The sequence below is a fragment of the Oncorhynchus mykiss genome, chromosome 22, assembly GCF_057628025.1.
Source record: "Oncorhynchus mykiss isolate SJ-2025 chromosome 22, ASM5762802v1, whole genome shotgun sequence".
Lineage (NCBI taxonomy): Eukaryota > Metazoa > Chordata > Actinopteri > Salmoniformes > Salmonidae > Oncorhynchus > Oncorhynchus mykiss.
The window spans coordinates 37,764,453-37,787,651 of NC_143043.1; the positions used below are offsets into that span (position 1 = coordinate 37,764,453).

The window sequence follows — 23,199 nt, forward strand, 5'->3', positions numbered from 1 at the left end:
TCACGCTTCGTTCCTAATTGGTTGATTTCTTCAAATGCATTGGTGGTACGATATTGTGCATATGATTTGGTTAAACAACAATACAGTTAAAATATTTACACTATACTGCATATTGGACTGATAAATCACTATGGAAGGTGCTTTATAGACCAGGTTCATGGTAACATACTTCGCCTGCCTATGTAAATGCAAGGTAAAAATGCAAAAGCCACATATTTTAGGCCATTTTATGTAAAGTGGGATCATTGTAAGTACATTGTGTCATGGATTTAGATTTTTTTTTTAGACATTAGTTGTCTTCTCTATGCAAAGCACAGACAACAATGTAAGTGGGCCAGGTGTTAATGTTCTGGGAGCCTACCCAACCAGTCTGAATTCTATGGGAATTCCATCCACAGTTGATTGCCCATCAGCAAAGAGGTGTGCATTAAATATGAGTTGAGAGCCTGTGAGACACAGTCATGTATGCTTTTGTAACAGTACATAAGTGTTCCTAAGAAGCACTGAAGAAGTATAAAACAGTATATGCCTTCCATAATTACGATATAGCGATATCCCTTGCAATATAACAATATAATGGTGTGATCCAATTATTTTTGAAGGAAGAAAGGTGTCCCCATGATGTCAAGTTTGTCTACAAATGTATGAAAAGTGTAAATGTGTAATTGTACAAACAACAAACAGGTTGAAGGAATTATGTAACATAATGTGTAGCATACACTGTAACTGTAACTACAAAGTCAAAACATAGGTTTTTAGGCCACTTAATCTTAAGAAGGACTGTAACAATAAAAGCAGTTGGTGACAGTGATAGAATTTGGTAAAATGATTTTGTTGGCTTCCTAAGCTGTTACGACATGTAAAGCACGAGTCAAGTGTAATTAATGTGTCACCTCACAGAACCACCAGTTGAGTTCACCAAACCTCTGGAGGACCAGACAGTTGAGGAAGAGGCCACTGCTACATTGGAGTGTGAAGTCTCCAGGGAGAACGCTGAGGTCAGTTGGTTCCAAGATGGACAGGAGATCCTCAAAACGAAGAAATATGACATTGTTGCCAATGGCCGCGTGAGAAAACTCATCATTCATGGCTGCACTCTTGATGATTCAAAAACATTTACCTGCGACGCCTCAGAATTCAAAACCTCTTGCTTCCTTAACGTTGAACGTAAGTAAAGTATTGATTAAAACCTTTCATATAGTTTGTTTGTTTGTAAAGACTTTGGTGTATTTGCATTACTGGTGTAGTAACACTATGACTGTGTCCTTACAGCTCCACATGTTGAGTTCTCTAAGCCACTCCATGATGTTGAGGTCAAAGAAAAGGAATCTGCCAGATTTGAATGCGAAGTATCGCGCGAAAATGCCAAGGTATTGATTCCTGACCCTTCACCCCTCACCTCCCCCACCCTACCACTCTCCCCACCCCTCACACAATACATGCACATTCAAACACACCTTCAAACACACCTTATTTTATAATAATATAATATAGTTGCATGTGGAATTACAAAATATAATATTAATGGTCATGAATAGTCAAAATCATGTTTTTCATGAAATTGTTTGGTTTATATTTGAAGGAAACCAGATCAAAGTACGATGACCAAAGTAGGAAAAATGACTTGCTTCTATACTAACAGTCAAACGTTTTAGAACACCTACTCATTCAAACGTTTTAGAACACCTACTCATTCAAACGTTTTAGAACACCTACTCATTCAAGCGTTTTAGAACACCTACTCATTCAAACGTTTTAGAACACCTACTCATTCAAGCGTTTTAGAACACCTACTCATTCAAACGTTTTAGAACACCTACTCATTCAAGCGTTTTAGAACACCTACTCATTCAAACGTTTTAGAACACCTACTCATTCAAGCGTTTTAGAACACCTACTCATTCAAACGTTTTAGAACACCTACTCATTCAAGCGTTTTAGAACACCTACTCATTCAAACGTTTTAGAACACCTACTCATTCAAGCGTTTTAGAACACCTACTCATTCAAACGTTTTAGAACACCTACTCATTCAAACGTTTTAGAACACCTACTCATTCAAGCGTTTTAGAACACCTACTCATTCAAGCGTTTTAGAACACCTACTCATTCAAGCGTTTTAGAACACCTACTCATTCAAGCGTTTTAGAACACCTACTCATTCAAACGTTTTAGAACACCTACTCATTCAAGCGTTTTAGAACACCTACTCATTCAAGGGTTTTTCTTCATTTGTACTATTTTCTACATTGTAGAATAACAGTGAAGACATCAAAACTATGAAATTACACATAACACAAACTTTTTCAGAATGACTGTTGAGGACCTTTAAGACTGAGAGTTAGTTGTCTTTCCTGTCTTACACTGTGTTTCATTCTAGTGTGCTGTTACATTTTACTCTTTGTTTCCATCATAGTCTTTATCAGTACATATTAAAGGTATTATACCGTCATTGTGGTCTTGGTTTTATGACTGTTTCTGGAAACAGGTCCGTTGGTTGAAGGACAGCAGTGAAATCAGAAAGGGAAAGAAATATGAAATAATCGCCAAAGGTCGCCAACACATCCTCATCATCCACAAATCAGTGTTCGATGATGAAGCAGAATATGAATGTGATGCGAAGGTCTCCAAATCCTCTGGCATGCTTACAGTCGTCGGTGAGTCTGGCAAACTTTCTCTTTCTCAAAAGGTACATCCAAAATAGCACCTTATTCTTTATATAGTGCACTACTTTTGACTAGGGCCCATATAGGGCTCTGGTCAAAAGTACTGCACTTATATGCCATTTGGGACTCAGAAAAATAGATTAATTTTGATGTCATATACTGTAATCGACTTATCATAATATATTGCCTTGACGTTATATTGTATTTCCTTTGCAGAGGAAGAAGCTACGTTCACCAGGAACCTGTCTAACGTGGAGGGAACAGAAGCAGACAGTGTGAAGATGATTTGTGAAGTGTCGAAGGCAGACGCTGATGTCATGTGGTATAAGGAAGACCAGGAACTTCCCGAAGGAGGAAGATACGATCAGATCGTAGACGGCAGGAAGAGGATACTTATCATCCAGGATCTCAAAACAGATGATGCTGGAGAGTACTATTGCAAACTGTCCAGCTCAAAGACAACTGGAAACCTGAAAATAAATGGTAATGGAATCAGACATAAGTTCTGTTTAATTTAGTCAGCTAAAGACTGTGAGGTGAAGAAAGTGAAATATCCTGAGTAGTGGCTACACACCAGTACCGTTATGAAAATCAAATCATGGGATGCAGGTAAAGTATTTGTGTAAATAAGAGCATATACACTAATATGTCTTTGTTCTTCTAGAATTGGCTGCTGAGTTTATCGCCATGCCTCAGAATCAGGAGGTGGTTGAGGGAGAAAAGGCTGAGTTTGTCTGCTCAGTCTCTAAAGACACATTCATTGTCAAATGGATGAAGGATGATAAGGAGCTAGAAAAGGGGGACAAGTATGACATTGTCTGTGATGGCAAGAGAAGAATACTTGTTATCAAGAACTCTGAACCCAAGGATGAGGGAGCCTATGTTGCCCTCATTGGCACCACCAGAGCTACAGCTGATCTGTTTGTTCTTGGTAGGTCATCAATGTTGGTTTTCTTTTCTATTACAACCTCACCTACCTGTATGTGTATTTGTGTCTTTTGGAGGGGTTGAGATAAAGTAGATTGTCTGTTTGACCTTTGTGTACAATTGGGCAGTAAAGTAATCTTCTAACATCTTCTTGTGTGGCACTACCTGAGGCAGCGTTGGCAAAATATTTAATTCCGTCTACTAACTTCCTTCATTTTGATTTCCACAGAAAAACTCAGGATCAATACACCAATCAAAGACACAGAAGCCAAAGAGGGACAAGAGATCATCTTCAACTGTGAGGTGAACACTGAGGGAGCTAAAGCTAAGTGGCTGAAGAACGAGGAGACCATGTTTGAGAGCAGCAAGTTTGTCATGATCCAGAAAGACAACGTGTTCTCTCTGAGGATCAAGGATGCTGATAAGTCAGATGAAGGAAACTATACTATTACATTGACAAACCAACGTGGTGAACATGCCAAGAGCTCTGGCAAACTTACAGTAAAAGGTGAACATAGTTTTGTTATCTATTCTACCAACGGCTAATTTGATGTAGTAGTATGTCTTATTTTTGTTTGAAGTTAGCTACATGACTAACTGATTTTTTACATTTGATCTACAGAGGAGAGTCTGAAGATCATTGTACCTCTTGAGGACTGCGACACACAGGAGAAGAAGACTGTTAGCTTTTCTTGCAAGGTCAACAGGCAGAAGGTTACTCTGAAATGGATGAAGGCTGGTCAGGAGATCACCTTCAGCAAACGCATAATCTACAGGTTGGACCAATATAAGCACACACTGACCATCAAGGACTGTACTCTTGCTGATGAAGGTGAATACACCGCCATGGCTGGTGATGACAAGTCTACAGCTGAGCTGATCATTAGTGAAGCCCCCACTGACTTCTCCGCACAACTCAAAGACCAGACCATCCCCGAGTTTGAGAATGCTGAGTTCACCTGCAAACTCACCAAGGAGAAGGCTGAGGTGAAATGGTACAGGAATGGACGTGAAATAAGAGAGGGACCCAGGTAGGAACACGTTTAAACTGCTATGAGGCACGGTCACTGTTGCTTTACTGTCACTGTTAAAACTTAAAAGCTACTTTGCCCCTAAGGGCCACCATAGGAATTTAATTCAATAATAAAAGGCGTAGTGTAACATGATCCATTTTCGTTTTTTACAAGGTACGTCTTTGAAAAAGAGGGCAAGACCTGCAGGCTGCGTATCAAGGAGTGCAGACCAGATGATGAGTGTGAATATTCCTGTGGCGTAGATGAAAAGAGATCACACGCCCATCTCTTCGTCGAAGGCAAGCCTCTTGAGTTCATTATATGATTCTGTTTGTGTGAGTCCATATTTCTAACTGTTCTGTATTAAATTAATGCTTCACTAATTATATTTTTTATTTGTGTGTAATGTTTATTCCAGAGAGTGCAGTTGAGATCGTCAGACCACCGAAGGATGTGTTTGAGCCTCCAGGCTCAGATGTTGTATATGAAGTTGAACTGAACAAAGACAGAGTTGAGGTAAAATGGTTGAGGAACAACATGACCATCGTCCAGGGTGACAAATACCAGATGATGAGCGAGGGCAAGGTCCACAGGCTCCAGGTGTGTGAGATCAGGCCTCGGGACCAAGGAGAGTACAGAATCATCGCCAAAGACAAGGATGCCAGAGCCAAATTGGAACTGGCTGGTAAGTTGTCATAACTGTTATATCCTCTCTGATTCCACACTACATATATCCTTTTATTATTTGATCTTATAATTGTTTATCCCTCTACAGCTAAGCCAAATATCAAGACTATGGATCAGAGCTTAGTAACAGATGCTGGAAAGCCCATCGTCATGTTCGTGCCCTACAGCGCGTATCCTAAAGCTGAAGCTGAGTGGTTCTATGATAACGTCAGCCTGCCCAAGGACAACATCCACACCGTTGGAGACAGGACAGAGTACAGGCTGAAGGACCCTAAGAAGTCCGACCAAGGACGTTACAATGTTGTCATCAAGAACAAACATGGACAGGGAGAGGCATTCATTAATCTGGATGTCATTGGTAAGTTGCCTTCAATCCATTCTTGTGTTTGAATATATTTTTCTTGGGATCTGTTCTTGTTCATGGATTCCATTTATTAATGTATTGTTGTCTTCCACAGATGTCCCTGGACCTGTGAAGAGTCTTCAAGTGCTTGACACCGCCGACGGTGAGGTCAGCCTGGCCTGGGAAGAGCCAGAGAGCGACGGTGGCAGCAAGATCATTACATACGTGGTGGAGAGGCGTGATGTCAAGCGCAAGACATGGACTCTTGCTACTGACCGCTCTGACGCTCCAGAATACACTGTGACCGGACTCCAGAGGGAATCCATGTACCTATTTCGTGTTTCTGCTCGCAACAGAGTGGGCAGTGGACCAAATATTGAGACAGAGAAACCTGGTGTTTATGCCAAGAACAAGTTTGGTAAGCAAAATATTTCATATTGTATCACCTCATACAGTATAAGTTTGTTCAAAGTAACAGTTTTCAACAATGAACTAGAAAAGTTAATTACAACCTTGTGTTATATTTCAGATGTTCCTGATACTCCTCAGGATGTGAGTGTTGGAAACGTGAGTAAGTTTGGAGCCACAGTCTCCTGGGAAAAACCAGTGTCTGATGGAGGGGCTGAGATCACCTCCTACATAATTGAGTCCCGTGACAGGACCTCTGTGAAGTGGGCCGTGGCTATGATCAGTAAAGCAACAGACCGCAGTGCAATCATCAACGACGTCATTGAGAACAAGGAATACATCTTCCGTGTCAAGGCTGAAAACAAGGCTGGCATTGGCAAACCAAGTGCTGCTACCGATCCAGTTAAGATCATGGACCCCATTGGTGAGTTATTTCAGTTAGTTTAGTTTCTGAAACATTATTACTGAAATGTATGCACTGTTTTAACATGTTGTTTTTGTTATTCAAGAGAGGCCAAGCCCACCACAGAACCTGGTGCCCTCAGAACAGAATAAGAACTCAGTCCAGCTGACATGGGAGACCCCATTGAAAAATGGAGGCAGCATGATCACTGGATACATCATTGAGAGATGTGAGGACGAAACAGACCATTGGCTCAGATGCAACGCCAGGCTATGCCAGGATCTCACCTACAAGGTATTTATCCTATAAGGTGAAAAGTAGCTAAATGGTTTCTTAGAGATTTCATATCATATTGGTAGTGTAATTGTCAGAGGTTTTGAGTGGTATTCTGACTTGAATGGAAGTCTCCCATTGACATTCATTTACTTGGAAGTCTGAGTTGCTCACACTTATCTCAACTCTGAATGGGGCTCTTCCTTCTTTTCCTCAGATATCTGGCCTGAAATATGGCAAGAAATACAACTACAGAGTGATGTCTGAGAATGCAGCTGGAGTGTCTGACCCATCCAACACACTGGGACCCATGCTGGCTGATGATACACATGGTACATTTGGTTAACTTTGAACTAACCTTGACGTCGTTCATCACTTTAAATGTTGTGCATTTCATAACAATTATCATTGTTTTCTATCTTCAGTTGGCCCCACAATGGACCTGAGTGGATTCAAGGATGGCCTTGAGGTCATTGTTCCCCATCCCCTTACTATCCGTGTCCCTATCTCTGGATATCCCACACCACACGCAAAGTGGAGCTTCGCTGATAAGGAGCTCACTGCTGGTGAACGTGTTTACATGATTACAAAGAGTACCTACGTAGAACTGACTGTCACTCCAAGTGTGCGTCCAGACAGAGGTGTATACGCTCTGACCCTGGAGAATGATATTACCAGTTGCTCAGGAGAGATTGAAGTCAATGTTATCGGTAAGTGACGTGATGAGCCTTGTGGTGAAACACAACATACTGTATCTTGATATTGTCAACTGCAAGACCCTACTTTTCCCTTCATATCTCTCTTTTTCTATTTGTTCAGCATCCCCAAGTGCACCCAAAGACTTTAAGGTTGCCGAGGTGACCAGACAGCATGTGCACCTGATGTGGGAGGCACCAGAGCATGATGGAGGAAGCCCTCTGACTGGGTACCAGATTGAGAAACGTGACGTATCCCGCAAGACCTGGGTCAAGGTATGGATGAACATAAGTCTTCAAACCACCCAGCAATATACATGTAATAACTTACTTATTTAGTCCTCTTTGTCCCGGTTGGGACAAACAAACTTTTGTACTCTTTCTTTGGCCACAGCTTGTACCCTGTTATACATGAAATATTATTAAGATAAACATAATAACACGTGCCACTGACTGTCTTTCCCCAGGTGATCACTGGTGTTCAAGACCAGGAGTTCACTGTCACTGATGTTGTTGAGGGCAAAGAATATCTGTTCAGGGTTACTGCCTGCAACAAGTGTGGCCCAGGAGAGCCTGCCTACATTGACGAGCCAGTCAATGTGTCCTCCCCTGCCAGTAAGTATTCACTAAGTACAGTAGCAGGGACAATGTCTATGCTGTGCACACAAGTGAAGGGAACTTAATCTATTGTTTTGATGTCTCAGTCATTGACATACCTGTCATTTGAATTGTAGCTGTGCCAGACTCACCTGAGAACCTGAAATGGAGGGACAAGACAGCATCTGGCATCTTTCTGACCTGGGAACCACCCAAGTGGGACGGCGGCACCGGAATCAGGGGCTACAACATAGAAAGATGCCAGCGTGGGACAGACAACTGGGAATCCTGCGGAGATCAGGTCCCTGAGTTTAAGTAAGTGGAACTACAGAAAAAAGGCTCCAAGTTGGTTGTTAAAAATCATTTTGTTCAAGTAAGACTAACATCTTACTTTCTCTTAGATTGCAAGTGACTGGTCTGATTGAGGGACAGTGGTATGCCTACCGCGTGAAGGCCTTGAACAGACTGGGTGCCAGCAAACCCTGCAAGGCTACAGATGAGATATTGGCTGTTGATCCTAAAGGTATGTGTTGTATAAATGCTCCACGTTTGTATATGTATTGTGAATAATCCTACATAGTGGCGGAAATATGTTTCTGTATAATCTGTATAACACATTTTCTGTATAGACCCCCCAGAGATTCTTCTGGATGTCAAGTGTCTTGCTGGACTGACCGTCAAAGCTGGAGCTAAGATCGAGCTTCCAGCTGATGTTCTTGGAAAGCCCGTACCTAAAGTGAAGTGGACCAAGGGTGATGTGGTCCTGAAGGGAGACGATAGGGTCTCTATTGACGACAAGCCTGGTCACTCCGTCGTTACGATCAGCAAGACAACGAGAGAGGATACAGCTACCTACATCGTTGAAGCCCACAACAGCTGTGGCCGTGCTACTGCAACCATTGACGTCAACATTCTAGGTACCCTATTTTGTTATTTTTTTTTGTGAGGAGTGTCTAACCTTTTTCTGAGGAAACACTCCTTTAAAAAATATTTTTTTAATGATCTAACATTGTTTTCTATTTGTCTTGAACAGATAAGCCTGGTCCTCCAGCTGCGTTTGATATCTCTGAGATCACCAACAAGTCCTGTTTCCTGGCCTGGAACCCTCCCAGAGATGATGGAGGTGCAAAGGTCACCAACTATATTGTGGAGAGAAGAGCCGCAGACAGCGAAATCTGGCACAAGCTCTCCTCCACTGTCAAAGAGACTAACTACAAGGCCCTCAACCTTACGGCCTTCAAGGAGTACATCTTCAGAGTGTTCGCTGAGAACCAGTTTGGTATTGGTGTGCCAGCGGAACATATGCCAATTATTGCCAGATACGCCTTCGGTATGTTAAGTTTATGTTTTGTATTTAGTCCAGGGTATATAATGGTATTTTCTTTTTAGTATTATTTTGTGCAGTGGGTTGTTGCTAAAATTGTCTTTAACTGTTTTTCAGATTCTCCCGGTGCACCAACCAAGCTGGAGCCTTCTGATATTGTTAAAGATGGCCTGACTCTGAATTGGTATGAGCCTGAAGAGGATGGTGGTAGTCCTATCACTGGATACTGGGTTGAGAGGTTTGAACCAGATCAGAACAGATGGATCAGATGCAACAAGATCCCAATCATAGACACCACATACAGGTAAGACACTAGAATACATTTAGGTAATGAACACCGTAATGTTTACATTTTGGTAATTGAAGGCAGTAATGGCCGCATTGATTTAATTTCTGGTTGATGCTAATCATTTGATGGTTGGGTTGGTTATTTGATTGTTTCTGATTTGCAGAGTCAAAGGACTACCCACAAGGAAGAAGTATAAGTTCAGAGTCATGGCTGAGAATCTCGCCGGACCTGGAAAATCAAGCAAGGAAACTGACCAGATATTGGTCAAGGATCCTATTGGTAATACTTCCAACATATTTTGTTAACAAACCATTGATCTTTTATGAAATGTGATGTCATTGACCAAAACAACATGTTGTCTATTCCTACAGATCCTCCATGGGCTCCTGGTAAGCCAACCGTAAAAGACGTGGCAAAGACCTCTGCCTTCCTGCAGTGGACCAAGCCTGAGCACGATGGTGGTGCCAAGATCGAGGGCTACATCATTGAACTCCTGAAGAGTGGAACTGAGCAATGGGTCCGTGTTTCAGAGGGAATCAATATCCTGGAGCACTTCCTGAGAGGCCTGATGGACAGACAGGAGTACTCCTTCAGGGTCCTTGCTGTCAACATCGCTGGGGAGAGTGAGCCCAGCGATCCTAGCGATCCAGTTCTGTGCAAGGAGAGACTCAGTAAGTAACTGACTGTGTCCCAAATCAATCAATCAAATGTATTTATAAAGCCCCTTTTACATCAGCAGATGTTACAAAGTGCTTTTACAGAAACCCAGCCTAAAACACCAAACAGCAAGCAATGCAGATGTAGAAGCATAATGGCTAGGAAAAAAAACCCTAGAAAGGCAGGAAAGGGCAAGAAACCTAGAGAGGAACCAGGCTCTGAGGGGTAGCCAGTCCTCTTCTGACTGTGCCGGGTTGAGATTATTAGAGTACATGGCCATTAAGGCCAGATTGTTCATCAAGATGTTCAAACGTTCATAGATGACCAGCAGGGTCAAATAATAATCACAGTGGTTGTAGAGGTTGCAACAGGTCAGCATCTCAGAAGTAAATGTCGGGTTGGCTTTTCATAGCCAAGCAAATGGCACCCTAATCCGTTTATAATGCTATGGTCAAAAGTAGTGCACTACAGATGTAGGATCTTAATTTGAGCCAGTTTGCTACAGCAGGAAAATTATTCAGCCACAACAGGAAATGTGAATTATAATCAATTAACATTTTTGTAGGGGTTGTTACGTTTTTTGTAAGGGAAAATCAAGTCTGACATTTCAAAGTGGAAACTTCAGAAGCCCTTTTAAACCTCAAATACATTACATGTTTTAAATTTCCTGGTTAGCTGAGTTGATGGTTTCTGATGACTCATGCTTGTCAATTTGTTTTCCAGATCCTCCTACACCCCCACGCTGGATGAATGTCATCACCGTCACCAGGAACAGTGCTGAGCTGAAGTGGACAGTACCAGAGAAGGATGGTGGTTCACCCATCACCAACTACATTGTTGAGAAGAGGGATGTCAGGCGTAAGGGCTGGCAGACAGTGGACACCACTGTGAAGGAGCTGAAGTACACTGTCACTCCACTGAATGAGGGCTCTCTCTATGTGTTCCGTGTGGCTGCTGAGAACGCTGTTGGACCCAGTGAATTCTGTGAACTGGAAGACTCCATTATGGCTAAAGATACTTATAGTAAGATCATAATTTATGCGTATAGTATTCTGTAAGTGTTGTTCACTTACAACATGCATAGGTTGCTAAGTACTGTTTCCTATTTTCAGCTACCCCTGGACCACCATATAATCTCTCTGTCAATGGTGTGTCAAAGAGACATGTTGACCTGCAATGGGACGCCCCCAAGAATGATGGTGGCAGACCAGTTCTGAGGTAAAGATTGATCAACTTTAGTTTTTAGGAGTGTCATAGAGTGTCATATTGTCATATAAGCGTGTTTATAACATTTGGGAATATTTTCGTGCGTCAGATACTCCATTGAGAAGAAGGAGAAACTTGGTACCCGCTGGGTAAAGTGTGGAAAGACCTCAAGTGATGACTGCAAGTACAGAGTGACAGACGTCATTGAAGGAACCGAGGTTCAGTTCCAGGTCCGCGCTGAGAATGAGGCCGGTGCTGGACATCCTAGTGAATCAACAGAAATCATTGCTATTGAAGATCCAACAGGTGGGGTTTTATCCGTTTTTAAAGTGAAAACTGTGTTTTATGGTTACATTTGTTTGACTTGCATGAGTAATCTATTAGGTATAGTCTAGTTCCCAATGAAGCAACCCACATCTCCAAGATTATTATCATTGTCTCTGCATTGCCTTTTATAGGTGCACCCTCTCCTCCAATTGAGCTTCATATCACTGAAGCCAGCAGAGACCATTTGTGTATTGCTTGGAGACCACCAGAGAGAACTGGTGGCAGTGCTGTAACTGGCTACCATATTGAGCTGTGTGAGGCAGGTACTGAGAAGTGGATGAGAATCAACTCTCGCCCAATCAAGGAGCTCAAATACAAAACAGAGGAGGGCATCACCCCAGAGAAACAATATGTCCTGAGAGTCCGTGCCATCAACTCTGTTGGAGTTAGTGAGCCATCTGACATCTCTGAGAAGGTCTATGCCAAGGACCCTGACTGTAAGTAAACCTTCCATAATGTATATTTCCCATTCCATAATAATAGCCTTCCCAGAAATGCATGAAATACTGATATCTGATTATATTTTTCCCTCATGAAGGCATCCCAACCCTTGAGTTTCAAACAAAGGACATTGTGATTGTTGAGGGAGAGAAGTGGCATCTCCCCATCCCATTCAGAGCAGTACCCAAGCCCAAGATAACCTGGCACAAAGACGGAAAGGAGCTGAAGGATGATGAGAGAATGAGCTTCAGACAGGAGTACCTCTCCTGTCACCTGGAGATCGAGAGCTGTCTGCATTCAGACTCTGGCCAGTACAAGGTCACCCTGGAAAACTCCCTCGGAGCTAGCAGCGGAACAATTAATGTTAAAGTTGTTGGTACGTTTCAGTGTCAAAATACTATTATATTACTATACTATGATATTCCATGGTGTCCCTAATAGCGTAATCATTACATTTTACATATTTGATCCTGAAAATATTTGAAATTTTGGTTACTAGTACAGGCATACTACAACTATCAAGACTCTTCATATCCATTTTATTTTGACAGGCCTGCCCGGTCCCTGCAAAGACATTGTTGCCAGTGAAATCACCAAGAGCTCTTGCAAGGTTTCCTGGGACCCTCCCAACTATGATGGTGGCAGCCCTGTTCTCCACTATGTGCTACAGCGCAGAGAGGCAGGCCGGAGGACCTACGTCAACATGATGTCTGGAGAGAACAAGGTCAGCTGGCCTGTCAAGGATCTGATCCCCAATGGAGAGTACTACTTCCAGGTCAAAGCTGTCAACAAGATTGGTGGCGGGGAGTATCTTGAGCTCCGCAACCCTGTGATTGCAGAGGATCAGAAGCGTGAGTGAAATATTAGTTTTTTGTCCAAGGAATACATTGATTGATAACAGGTGCAACTCTTGCTCACAATTAAAGTGAATTGTATTATCCAAGCACGCCTACATTTCAAAAGAGGTGTATTGAATTTATGAAATGTTCCTTGTTCAACATTTAAGAGAGCCCTGACCCTCCATTGGATGTTGAGACCCACAACCCTACTTCCAAGACCATCACCCTCACGTGGAAACCTCCTATGTATGACGGGGGTTGCAAGATTATGGGCTACGTTCTGGAGAAGATGATGAAGGGTGATGAGAACTTCACAAGATGCAACGACTTCCTTGTGCCTGTGCTGTCCTACACAGTGAGGAATCTCAGGGAGGGAAAACAATACCAGTTCCGTGTACGAGCTGAGAACGCTGCCGGAGTCAGCGACCCATCACGCAGCACACCAATGGTGAAGGCTTCTGATGCTGTCGGTAAGGAAGGATACATCTTGTTCAAAACATCCCAATGCTACGATTTTTCAGACCGGTAATTTGTCATTTCTAAATGTGTTTGTTTTCTTTTCAGAAACACCCAAGGTGTTCCTCAGTGGAAGCCTGCAGTCCGGTATGAGCATCAAGAGAGGTGCTCAGATCAGACTGGGCGCCAACATCTCTGGATCCCCATACCCTCAAATCACATGGTACAGGAACGACGTCGTCATTAGACCAGAAGCCATGAAGAAGAGACCAGAAAAACCCATTGTTAAGAAGAAGAAGGAGGAAAAGAAGGAAGTGAAGGAAGGAGAAAAGAAGGAAGGAGAAGTAAAGGAGGGTGAAAAGAAGGAGGTGAAAGATGAAGAAAAGAAGGAAGTCAAGGAGGGAGAGGGAGAGGTTGAGGTCCCAGCTACTGAGGCCCCAGCTGCAGAACCTGCCCATGAGGAGCCTGAGGAGGAGGAACTCCCTGACTACCCAACCCTCCAGGAACGTCTCACCATCCATGACAAGAAGAGGGGAGAATCCTCTTGCATTGTCAGGGACACCATCAGGGGTGACCACGGAGTGTACACTATCAAGGTTGAGAACGACCATGGTATTGCCTCTGCAACTTGTGAAGTCAATGTGCTAGGTGAGATATCATCTTCTTTTAACATTTATACATGTTTTTATAAATTTAGTAGGGTTGTTGCCATTCATAGTTATTTTTCAACCACATTTTGAAAACCTAATATAAAACCTCATATTTTACAACTTACAGATGCGCCTGGACCTGCAATCAACTTCCGGTTTGAGGAGATCAGGAAGACCTCTGTCATCTGCAAGTGGGATCCTCCCATGGATGATGGTGGCAGTGATATCCTGAACTACACCTTGGAAAAAAAGGACAACTCCAAGGTGGAGATCGGATGGATCACCGTAACCTCAACGCTCAGGGGATGTAGATACCCCGTGACCAAACTGATAGAGAAGAAGGAGTACATCTTCCGGGTCACTGCTGAGAACAAGTTTGGTCCTGGACCACCATGCATTTCTAAGCAACTTATTGCCAAGAATCCATTCGGTAAAGCATTTATTTTTATGAGTTTTATCATGACATTGAAGCCTATAACATTCCAAATCAGATTGTAACAATGATGTCAGTTCAACCAGTTTTTCTAATCTGTGTTAGTTAGATTGTACTTTGTTCTTACAACTGTCATTTTAACATCTTATTCTAGACCCACCAGAGGGTCCTGGGAAGCCTGAGATTGATGGCATCACAGCCAACTCCATGCTGGTTAGCTGGGAGGAGCCAAATGACATGGGCAGCCCCATTCTGGGTTACTGGGTAGAGCGGCGTGAGATCAACAGCACCCACTGGACCAGAGTCAACCGGGTTATTTTGGAGGATACGGAACTTAACGTGGAAGGCCTACTGGAAGGTCTGACATACATCTTCAGGGTGGCTGCTGAGAACCAAGCTGGGCCTGGGAAGTTCAGCATCCCGTCTGATCCTATGACATGCCAGGATCCAATCTGTAAGTCAACAAGATTATGATACCATACCTTTTAATGTCCATTTGCATGGAAATTCATTTTGTGAGGTTAAGCATACGAAATAGACCAAATCAATACACTATAATATAATACAACACTGATTCATTATGATTCAAGTTCCATTATCTAGCAATGATCAGATACAATATGTCATCGTTGATGTGTTTTTCACATAGTGCCACCTGGGCCACCGTTCCCAAGAATCATTGATACCACTGAGTCTTCCATCGACGTGGAATGGGATCCTCCTGCCTCCAACGGAGGTGGAGACATCCTGGGATACCATGTTGACAAAACTGTAGCAGGCACCAAAGACTGGTCCCGCTCCACAGAGAGACCCTGGAAGACCCGGGTCTTCACTGTGTATGGAGTCAGAGAGGGAGCCAAGTACCTGGTCCGTGTGATCGCAGTCAATGGAGCCGGTGAAGGAACTCCTGGCTTGACTGAATCAGTCTTTGTCAGAGATCCTAAAGGTAACAGTAATCAGAAAGCTTACAATGTCAACAAATGTATGCTTAATACAATACAACAATGGAGGCCTGTGTAACATTGAATTGGAGGACGGGCTCATTGTAATGGCTGGAATGGAATGAATTGAATAGTATCAAATCCTGCTTTTCCATTCATTCCATACCAGACATTACTACTAGTCGACCTCCCTTCATTAGTCTCCATGAAAATATTCAAGCGTCTTTGTGTTTTTGGAAAGCTCTATATAAGTCCTATGTATTATTATTATTACAACTTAGCTAACGTTGATGAACGTTGATTATGTCTACAGAGGCTCCAGTGGTGGAGCTGGATCTCACTGTGAGGAATGGCGTAATGATCAGAGCTGGGGAGCCACTGATTCTGCCTGCCCTGGTCACTGGTAGACCTCCTCCAGACATCAAATGGACCAAAGATGACGGTCCACCGGACAAAAACCACGTCGAGATAGAAAATGTTGGAAAGGAAAGCATTCTCAGTATCAAGGCTGCCACAAGAAAGGATCCTGGCAAATACCAGATCAGTGCCAGGAACAACAGTGGAATCAAGTCTACATGGACAAGGGTTGAAGTCATGGGTATGTATTTTGGATTCTGTATTAGCTATATGACATCACTAGAACATTTTGAGCATATTTCACATTTAGATGTACTTTGATGACGTAAAGCTAGGATTAGAGTTAGAGGATAGTTGGTTGAATAGTTTTTAATAGTTAGTGGAACATCTATAAACCATCTGTTGGAGACTATCAAAATAATAATAATGTGTTACCTTACATGTTGTAGACTAGCACCCTGTCCAGGGGTGTTCTTTAAGCTGCCTCAGGCTCCTGCACTATGGGCCATTCTGGCTCAGACAAAGCTACGTACCGACACACATGTTGTTTTACTTGGATGTAACCCTTTGACTTATCCTCTGTCAGATGTTCCCGGGCCTGTGCTGGACCTGAAGCCTGTGGTGGTAACCAGGAAGCTGATGATTCTGAACTGGTCCGATCCTGATGACGATGGCGGCAGTGATCTGACCGGCTTCATCATTGAGAGAAGAGATCCCAAGATGCACACATGGAGACAGCCCATAGAGACACCCTCATCTAAGTGTGAGATTGTGGGTATTGTTGAAGGGCAGGAGTACATCTTCCGGGTCGTAGCGAAGAACAAGTTTGGCTGTGGCCCACCTGTTGATTTGGGCCCTATTGCTGCAGTGGATCCCAAAGGTAATGTCTACATATTGTTGCGTCATGATAATGTTTTCTGTGCAGGTCAGATCATTAATAGAAGTCAATCACTATATTTTCATTGAAGCTCCACCAACTTCACCTGAGAGATTCCACTACACTGAGAGGACAAAGACTTCCATCAGCCTTGCCTGGAGGCCTCCCCGCAATGAAGGAGGCAGTCCAATCTTGGGCTACTTTGTTGAGAAGAAGAAGCACGATGCCCCAGCATTTGAGCCTTGTAACACAGAGATGTGCAAGGACCTCTTCATGACCGTCGAGAACCTTGAGGAGCTGTTTATGTATGAGTTCCGTATCAAGGCTGTCAATTTAATTGGATCAAGTGAACCTGGAATTCCACTCACCATTGTCATTCAAGATGATGAACGTAAGTCCTCCTAGTTCTATGTTCTTGTTTTTTCCCCCATATGCTAAAATAGTAAACACATTGAATTGAATTTAATTTAATTGGACTGAATTGAATTGAATAAACTTGTCACTGAGTTGCTCCTTCTATTTCAGTTCCTCCTACTGTGAGAATGTTGAAGACCTTCAAGGGAGATGCCATCACTGTCAAGAAGGGAGAGCCTATTGAAATCCCTGCTGAGGTGACTGGTCTTCCAATGCCCAAGGTTGAATGGTTGAAGGATGAGGTGATTATTGTAGAGCCCACTGAGACTCTGTTGATGGACACCAAGGAAATCAACAGAATGCAGTGCAATACCAAGCTCAGTATCCCTGCAGCAGCAAGACTGGACAAAGGCATCTTTACGGTGATCGCCTCCAACCGTCTTGGGTCGGCTAGTCACACCATCAAGGTTAAGGTGTTAGGTAAGTGATCTGATATTATGTATATTTAGAGAATCAGTATAGACAAAGCAATTAGCTCACTTTTCTGCAAGAAAAATAACATAACAATTAGCAAAAGAAAGGTATTGTAGTTGACTGACTGTTTTCTGACCTCTTTTTCATCTAATTTCACAGACCGTCCTCTGCCACCTAGGAATGTGAATATTGGTAACATCAAGGCTGAGTCCTGCCATCTTACCTGGGACGCACCAGAGGACGATGGCGGAAGTGAGCTCACTAACTACATTGTTGAGAAGCTGGACATTCTTCCTGAGGAGGAACCTGAAGAAGAATATGAGGATTCTGAGGATGAGGAGCCTAAACCTAAGCCTGAGCCTAGACCCATTCCTGTATGGACGGTGATCACCAACAGCATCATTGAGAAACGATTCGGGGTCAGTATATGTTTGAAAACATGAAACAGATTGATATAACATTTGGTAACATTTTAGTTAAAACCTGCCGGTATAATGCTTAATAACAGGCCTTAAGCATGTATGGTAGAGGTCTTCACTGTTCCACCTGTACCCGAATACCAGAGACCAGCTCCGGTTAATAACAGAGGAGAAAAAAAAGCTTTTCTGCTGTTTCCCTCACGCGGATTGGACCGGGTCTGGACCCGACCGGGGTCAGGTCTGGTCAGGTCTGTTCGGACCAGGTCTCTATCTTTTAAAAATGTATTTATTTAGATAGGGGCCGGGTAGGAATGCCCCAGTTCATTTTCACATTTTTGGACCTGTGAAGACTTTATAATGTCTTAAATGGAGGCATGTAACATGTTGTCTCAAATCACATTTTATTTGTCACATGCGCCAAATCCAGCTAGTATATCGTGAAACGCTTGCAACGATGCAGAGTAAAAAAAATAAATAAAGTAACACAAGAAGAATAAAATAAACAAGAATAGAGCTATATACAGGGAGTACCAGTACCAGATCAATGTGCAGAGGTACAAGGTATTTGAGGTAGATATGTACAGTATATGAACGCAGGATAAAGTGACTACTGTAGTCATCACGATATATATTAATAAGAGTAAAGTAACCTTTTACAGTAGTGGGCTAAATCAGAGTCACACAAATCTACTTTTTCTTTGTAGTCTTAAACAGATCTACTTGTCAGATATAGAGTTGAAATGTAATTAATGTTGTGTGCCTCCCTCACAGAAGACTGAAATATAACAAAACCGTTATAAAACATATAAACACCCGATTTTCAGCGTTTTCTTTTAAATAATGTTTTTTAATCATGAAAAATATCAAAAGCATTACACCCATGGCCTCCCGGGTGGCGCAGTGGTTAAGGGTGCTGTACTGCAGCGCCAGCTGTGCCACCAGAGACCCCAGGCTCGGTTGTAACCGGCCGCGACCGGGAGGTCCGTGGGGCGACGCACAATTGGCCTAGCGTCGTCCGGGTTAGGGAGGGCTTGGCCGGTAGGGATATCCCTGTCTCATCGCGCACCAGCAACTCCTGTGGCGGGCCGGGCGCAGTGTACGGGAGTTGGAGCGATTAAACAAGATAGTAGCTAACAATTGGATATTGGGTAAAAATTCAACAAATAAAAAAAACATTACACCCATTAGGCCACTAGAGGGGGCAATTTGGTCATTTGACCAGGAAAGAGTGACAGAAAAGAGCGACAGAATAGAGTAGCACCAGCAAATGACGTATGTGTGTGTGTGTGTGCAATGTGTATGTATGAACAGTACCAGTCAAAAATGTGGACACACCATTCAAGGGTTTTTCTTTATTTTTACTATTTCTACATCGTAGAATAATAGTGAAGACATCAAAACTATGCAATAACACACATGGAATCATGTAGTAACCAAAAGAAGTGTTAAACAAATCAAAATGTATTGTTTATTTGAGATTCTTCAAAGTAGCCACCCTTTGCCTTGATGACAGCTTCACTATTATTCAACAATGTAGAATGGTACTGGTACTGACTGGTACTGTATGTGTGGTTGTGTTGTGTTGTGTCGGTATGCTTGTCTGTGTGTGTGTGTGTGTGTGTGTGTGTGTGTGTGTGTGTGTGTGTGTGTGTGCGTGCGTGCGTGCGTGCGTGTGTGTGTGTGTGTGTACACTGAGTGCACAAAACATTAGGAATACCTGCTCTTTCCATTACATAGACTGACCAGGTGAATCCAGGTAAAAGTTATGATCCCTAATTGATGTAATTTGTTAGATAAGTGTAGATGAAGGGGAGGAGACAGGTTAAATAATGATTTTTAAGCCTTGAGACAATTGTGTGCCATTCAGAGGATGAATGGACAAGACAAAATATCTAAGTGTCTTTGAACGGGGTATGGTAGTAGGTGCCAGGCGCACCGGTTTGTGTCAAGAACTGCAATGCTGCTGGGTTTTTCACTCTCAACAGTTTCCTGTGTGTATCAAGAATGGTCCACCACCCAAAGGACATCCAGCCAACTTGACATAACTGGAGGAAGCATTGAACTCAACACCAGCATCCCTGCGGAACACTTTCGAGTCCATGCCCCGACGAATTGAGGCTGTTCTGAGGGGAAAAGGGGGGCTGTACCTCAATATTAGCAAGGTGTTCTTAATGTTTTGTACACTCAGTATATGTAGTGTATGTGTGTGTGTCAATGAGTGTGTATATGGTATGTACTGTATATATAGTCTAGTGAGTGTACATAGGGTCAGTGCAAGATCTAGTCAGTGCAGAGAGTTTGGGTACCATTAATTGACTATTTAGCAGTCTGGCTATTTAGCAGTCTTATGGCTTGGGGGTAGAAGCTGTCTCGGAGCCTGTTGGTCTGAGAGCCGATGCTGCGGTATCGTTTGTCGGACGATAGCAGAGTGAAAAGTCTATGGCTTTGGTGGCCAGAGTCATTGTCCTTTTTTCAGGGCCTTCCTCTGACACCACCTGATATAGAGGTCCTGGATGGCAGGGAGCTCAGCCCCAGTGATATACAGGCTGTCCTCATCACCCAATGTAGCACTTTGTGGTCAAGGGCAGTGCAGTTGCCATACAAAGCAGTGATGCAGCCAGTCAAGATGCTCTCTATGGTGCAGCTGTATAACTTTTTGAGGATCCTATGTCAAATATTTTCAGCCTCTCCATGTACTATATATCAAAGGAAACAACAGTGACATAGATTGCAATAGGTTGAGACAGTATCATGAATGCTAAGAGTGGACTTCATTGAATCATTTAATGATTTACTAAATGTTTCCAAATGTATTTTCAAAGGTTTGGAATCTGGAAACAGGTAGCCAGTGCCAGTTCAGAGTGAGAGCAGAGAACAGGTATGGACAGAGTGACGCCTGCGAGACAGAGGCCACCGTCATCAAGGATCTGTACGGACTCCCTGGTACTCCAGAGAAACCACAGATCGCAGAGCACACCAGGTCCTCCATGCTTGTCACATGGGACCCTCCACGAGACAACGGTGGATCCACTATCTCTGGCTACTGGCTGGAGAAGAGGGAGAAAGGTTCGTCTTATTGGGCTCGGGTTAACAAGGCCCCGGTGACGAAGCGTGCTCCTAAGCGTTGGGAGTTCCAGGTCGTTCGTATGATCGAGGGGTCTGCGTATGAGTTCCGTGTCATGGCTGTCAATATTGCCGGTATTGGACCCCCCAGTGGACCTTCCGATCCTGCATACGCAGTGGACCCTCTTAGTAAGTATCATTCTCCCTTTTTCTACAGGTTACAAGAACAAGACCATTCTTTTAGCTGCTTTGGAAATTGTTTGGAAGAATATGTCAGTATGTGCCCTATTGACAGACACAGGGTTTCCATGTAATAACCAGAGATGGTGACCTTGATGTTTTCCCTCTGTGCCCCACAGTGAAACCCGGCATGCCAGCACCACCAGAGGTCGCAGACAAAACCAAGCACAGTGTCAGCCTCACATGGTCTCCACCTGAGAAAGACGGTGGAAGCTCCATCAAGGGTTACATCGTTGAGATCCAGGATGAAGCCTCTTCTGTTTGGAACAGAATCACTGATCTAGAGACTCTGCATGAGACCACTGAGATCACTGTCCCAAGTCTCAAAGAGCTGAAACACTACAAGTTCAGAGTCACAGCCGTCAATGACATCGGCGAGTCTGACCCAAGTCCCAAGACAGAAGTCCTAATTGAGGACGTACATGGTAGTTAGACCTACTTATTCATCCATTTTGTAAAAATGTGTTTTTTTCAAGTCAGCAGTCAAGTTTGAAAGATTAACCACTTTCAGGAAAGCAAAAACCTTCATAGATGCATCATATGATACAGAACACATGCAAAACAAATTTGACTGATGGAGAAAATACTAAAAGATCGTTTTGGAGTGAAGTGTTCCTTCAACCAGTAGTCACAAGTTTATTGTTGTTTGTTTTAATGACGCCTTTTTATGTCACAGTGGAGCCGAAGATCCTTATCGATTGTGTTGTGGAAGATTTGCTGTGCGTCCGGGCTGGTCATTCCTTCAGAATCCCTGCCATTATCAAAGGGCGTCCCGTTCCTAAGGTGACCTGGGAATTCACTGGACCAGCAAAGACCCACAAGAAGAATCGCCTTCATGTCCTTCCAGTTGACTCAGAGGTAAGGCATAGTACAGATACAGCTACCATACATCAAGGAGAGAGGAAGTAACACATAACCGTTGTTATAAGTAGTAAAATAATCATGTTGTCTGACCTTGATGTATAAATATGCAGATTTGACCTTTCTTTACCAGGAGTAATGAGTTAATTTTCCTTTGTTTAGCTTGAATCTACTGATACTACCGCAAACATCACTGTACCTGTGTGCTTGAGGACCCACTCTGGACGATACACCATCACAGCCAAGAACAAGGCGGGACAGAAACATGTCAACGTCAGAGTCAATGTTCTCGGTCAGTGATAAAAATGAGTGATAGAAAAGACACTGTCAAAAACCTGGGGGAAAAAACAGACAAAGGCTCATATCCAAATGTATATTATTTATTAGGACATAAAACATGAATGAGAAACACAACACGTATCCCATATAATAAGATGTATTAACGTCTGTTGGACTTCTGTTTTCAGACGTGCCTGGTGCTCCTAGAGGGCTCAAAGTAACCGACATCACCAGAGCTACTATGAGGTTGATCTGGAAACTGCCTGCTAACGACGGTGGCGAGAGGATCAAGAGTTACTTCATTGAGAAGAAGAATGTGACAGGAAAGGCCTGGACCATAGTAAACCAGTGCTGTTTCAGCCAGGCCTACGTTGTGGAGGGACTGCTGGAGGGACAGGAGTACGTGTTCCGTGTGCGGGCAGAGAACCGTCTGGGAATGGGACCTTTAACTGAGACCACTGAGCCTGCTAGGGCAAGAGACCCCATCTGTAAGTTTGAAATTAATTAGTAACAAATTCAAATGTAGTAATATTCATTTGGAACAAAAGCGTCTGCTAAATGATATACAGTGTATATATATATATATATATATATATATATATATATATATATATATATATATATATATATATATACACTACCGTTCAAAAGTTTGAGGTAAATAAATAAATCAGCCCTTTCCAGCTACTATAGTCATTTA

At 43.0% G+C, this 23,199-nt stretch overlaps 1 protein-coding gene across 1 annotated transcript in view; it reads left to right on the plus strand.

Annotated features, from left to right (window-relative positions):
• The window catches only part of LOC110501775 (titin), a 175,594-nt gene that overhangs the window by 83,727 nt on the left and 68,668 nt on the right, over positions 1-23,199 (plus strand). The window contains exons 80-124 of the mRNA XM_090215073.1: positions 901-1,167; positions 1,273-1,370; positions 2,489-2,657; positions 2,883-3,149; positions 3,331-3,597; positions 3,823-4,101; positions 4,216-4,624; positions 4,781-4,905; positions 5,025-5,291; positions 5,382-5,651; positions 5,752-6,054; positions 6,166-6,468; positions 6,554-6,741; positions 6,938-7,052; positions 7,146-7,430; positions 7,540-7,691; positions 7,883-8,030; positions 8,150-8,327; positions 8,414-8,535; positions 8,642-8,929; positions 9,046-9,342; positions 9,454-9,640; positions 9,789-9,904; positions 9,997-10,296; positions 11,006-11,305; positions 11,395-11,500; positions 11,598-11,794; positions 11,947-12,252; positions 12,354-12,632; positions 12,808-13,107; positions 13,263-13,565; positions 13,660-14,199; positions 14,329-14,631; positions 14,789-15,088; positions 15,284-15,580; positions 15,889-16,173; positions 16,519-16,812; positions 16,901-17,200; positions 17,335-17,643; positions 17,797-18,056; positions 20,879-21,308; positions 21,479-21,784; positions 22,036-22,217; positions 22,383-22,512; positions 22,688-22,987. Coding sequence (XP_090071199.1) covers positions 901-1,167; positions 1,273-1,370; positions 2,489-2,657; positions 2,883-3,149; positions 3,331-3,597; positions 3,823-4,101; positions 4,216-4,624; positions 4,781-4,905; positions 5,025-5,291; positions 5,382-5,651; positions 5,752-6,054; positions 6,166-6,468; positions 6,554-6,741; positions 6,938-7,052; positions 7,146-7,430; positions 7,540-7,691; positions 7,883-8,030; positions 8,150-8,327; positions 8,414-8,535; positions 8,642-8,929; positions 9,046-9,342; positions 9,454-9,640; positions 9,789-9,904; positions 9,997-10,296; positions 11,006-11,305; positions 11,395-11,500; positions 11,598-11,794; positions 11,947-12,252; positions 12,354-12,632; positions 12,808-13,107; positions 13,263-13,565; positions 13,660-14,199; positions 14,329-14,631; positions 14,789-15,088; positions 15,284-15,580; positions 15,889-16,173; positions 16,519-16,812; positions 16,901-17,200; positions 17,335-17,643; positions 17,797-18,056; positions 20,879-21,308; positions 21,479-21,784; positions 22,036-22,217; positions 22,383-22,512; positions 22,688-22,987 — 11,427 coding nt within the window. The remainder of the gene's footprint in view (positions 1-900; positions 1,168-1,272; positions 1,371-2,488; positions 2,658-2,882; positions 3,150-3,330; positions 3,598-3,822; positions 4,102-4,215; positions 4,625-4,780; positions 4,906-5,024; positions 5,292-5,381; positions 5,652-5,751; positions 6,055-6,165; positions 6,469-6,553; positions 6,742-6,937; positions 7,053-7,145; positions 7,431-7,539; positions 7,692-7,882; positions 8,031-8,149; positions 8,328-8,413; positions 8,536-8,641; positions 8,930-9,045; positions 9,343-9,453; positions 9,641-9,788; positions 9,905-9,996; positions 10,297-11,005; positions 11,306-11,394; positions 11,501-11,597; positions 11,795-11,946; positions 12,253-12,353; positions 12,633-12,807; positions 13,108-13,262; positions 13,566-13,659; positions 14,200-14,328; positions 14,632-14,788; positions 15,089-15,283; positions 15,581-15,888; positions 16,174-16,518; positions 16,813-16,900; positions 17,201-17,334; positions 17,644-17,796; positions 18,057-20,878; positions 21,309-21,478; positions 21,785-22,035; positions 22,218-22,382; positions 22,513-22,687; positions 22,988-23,199) is intronic.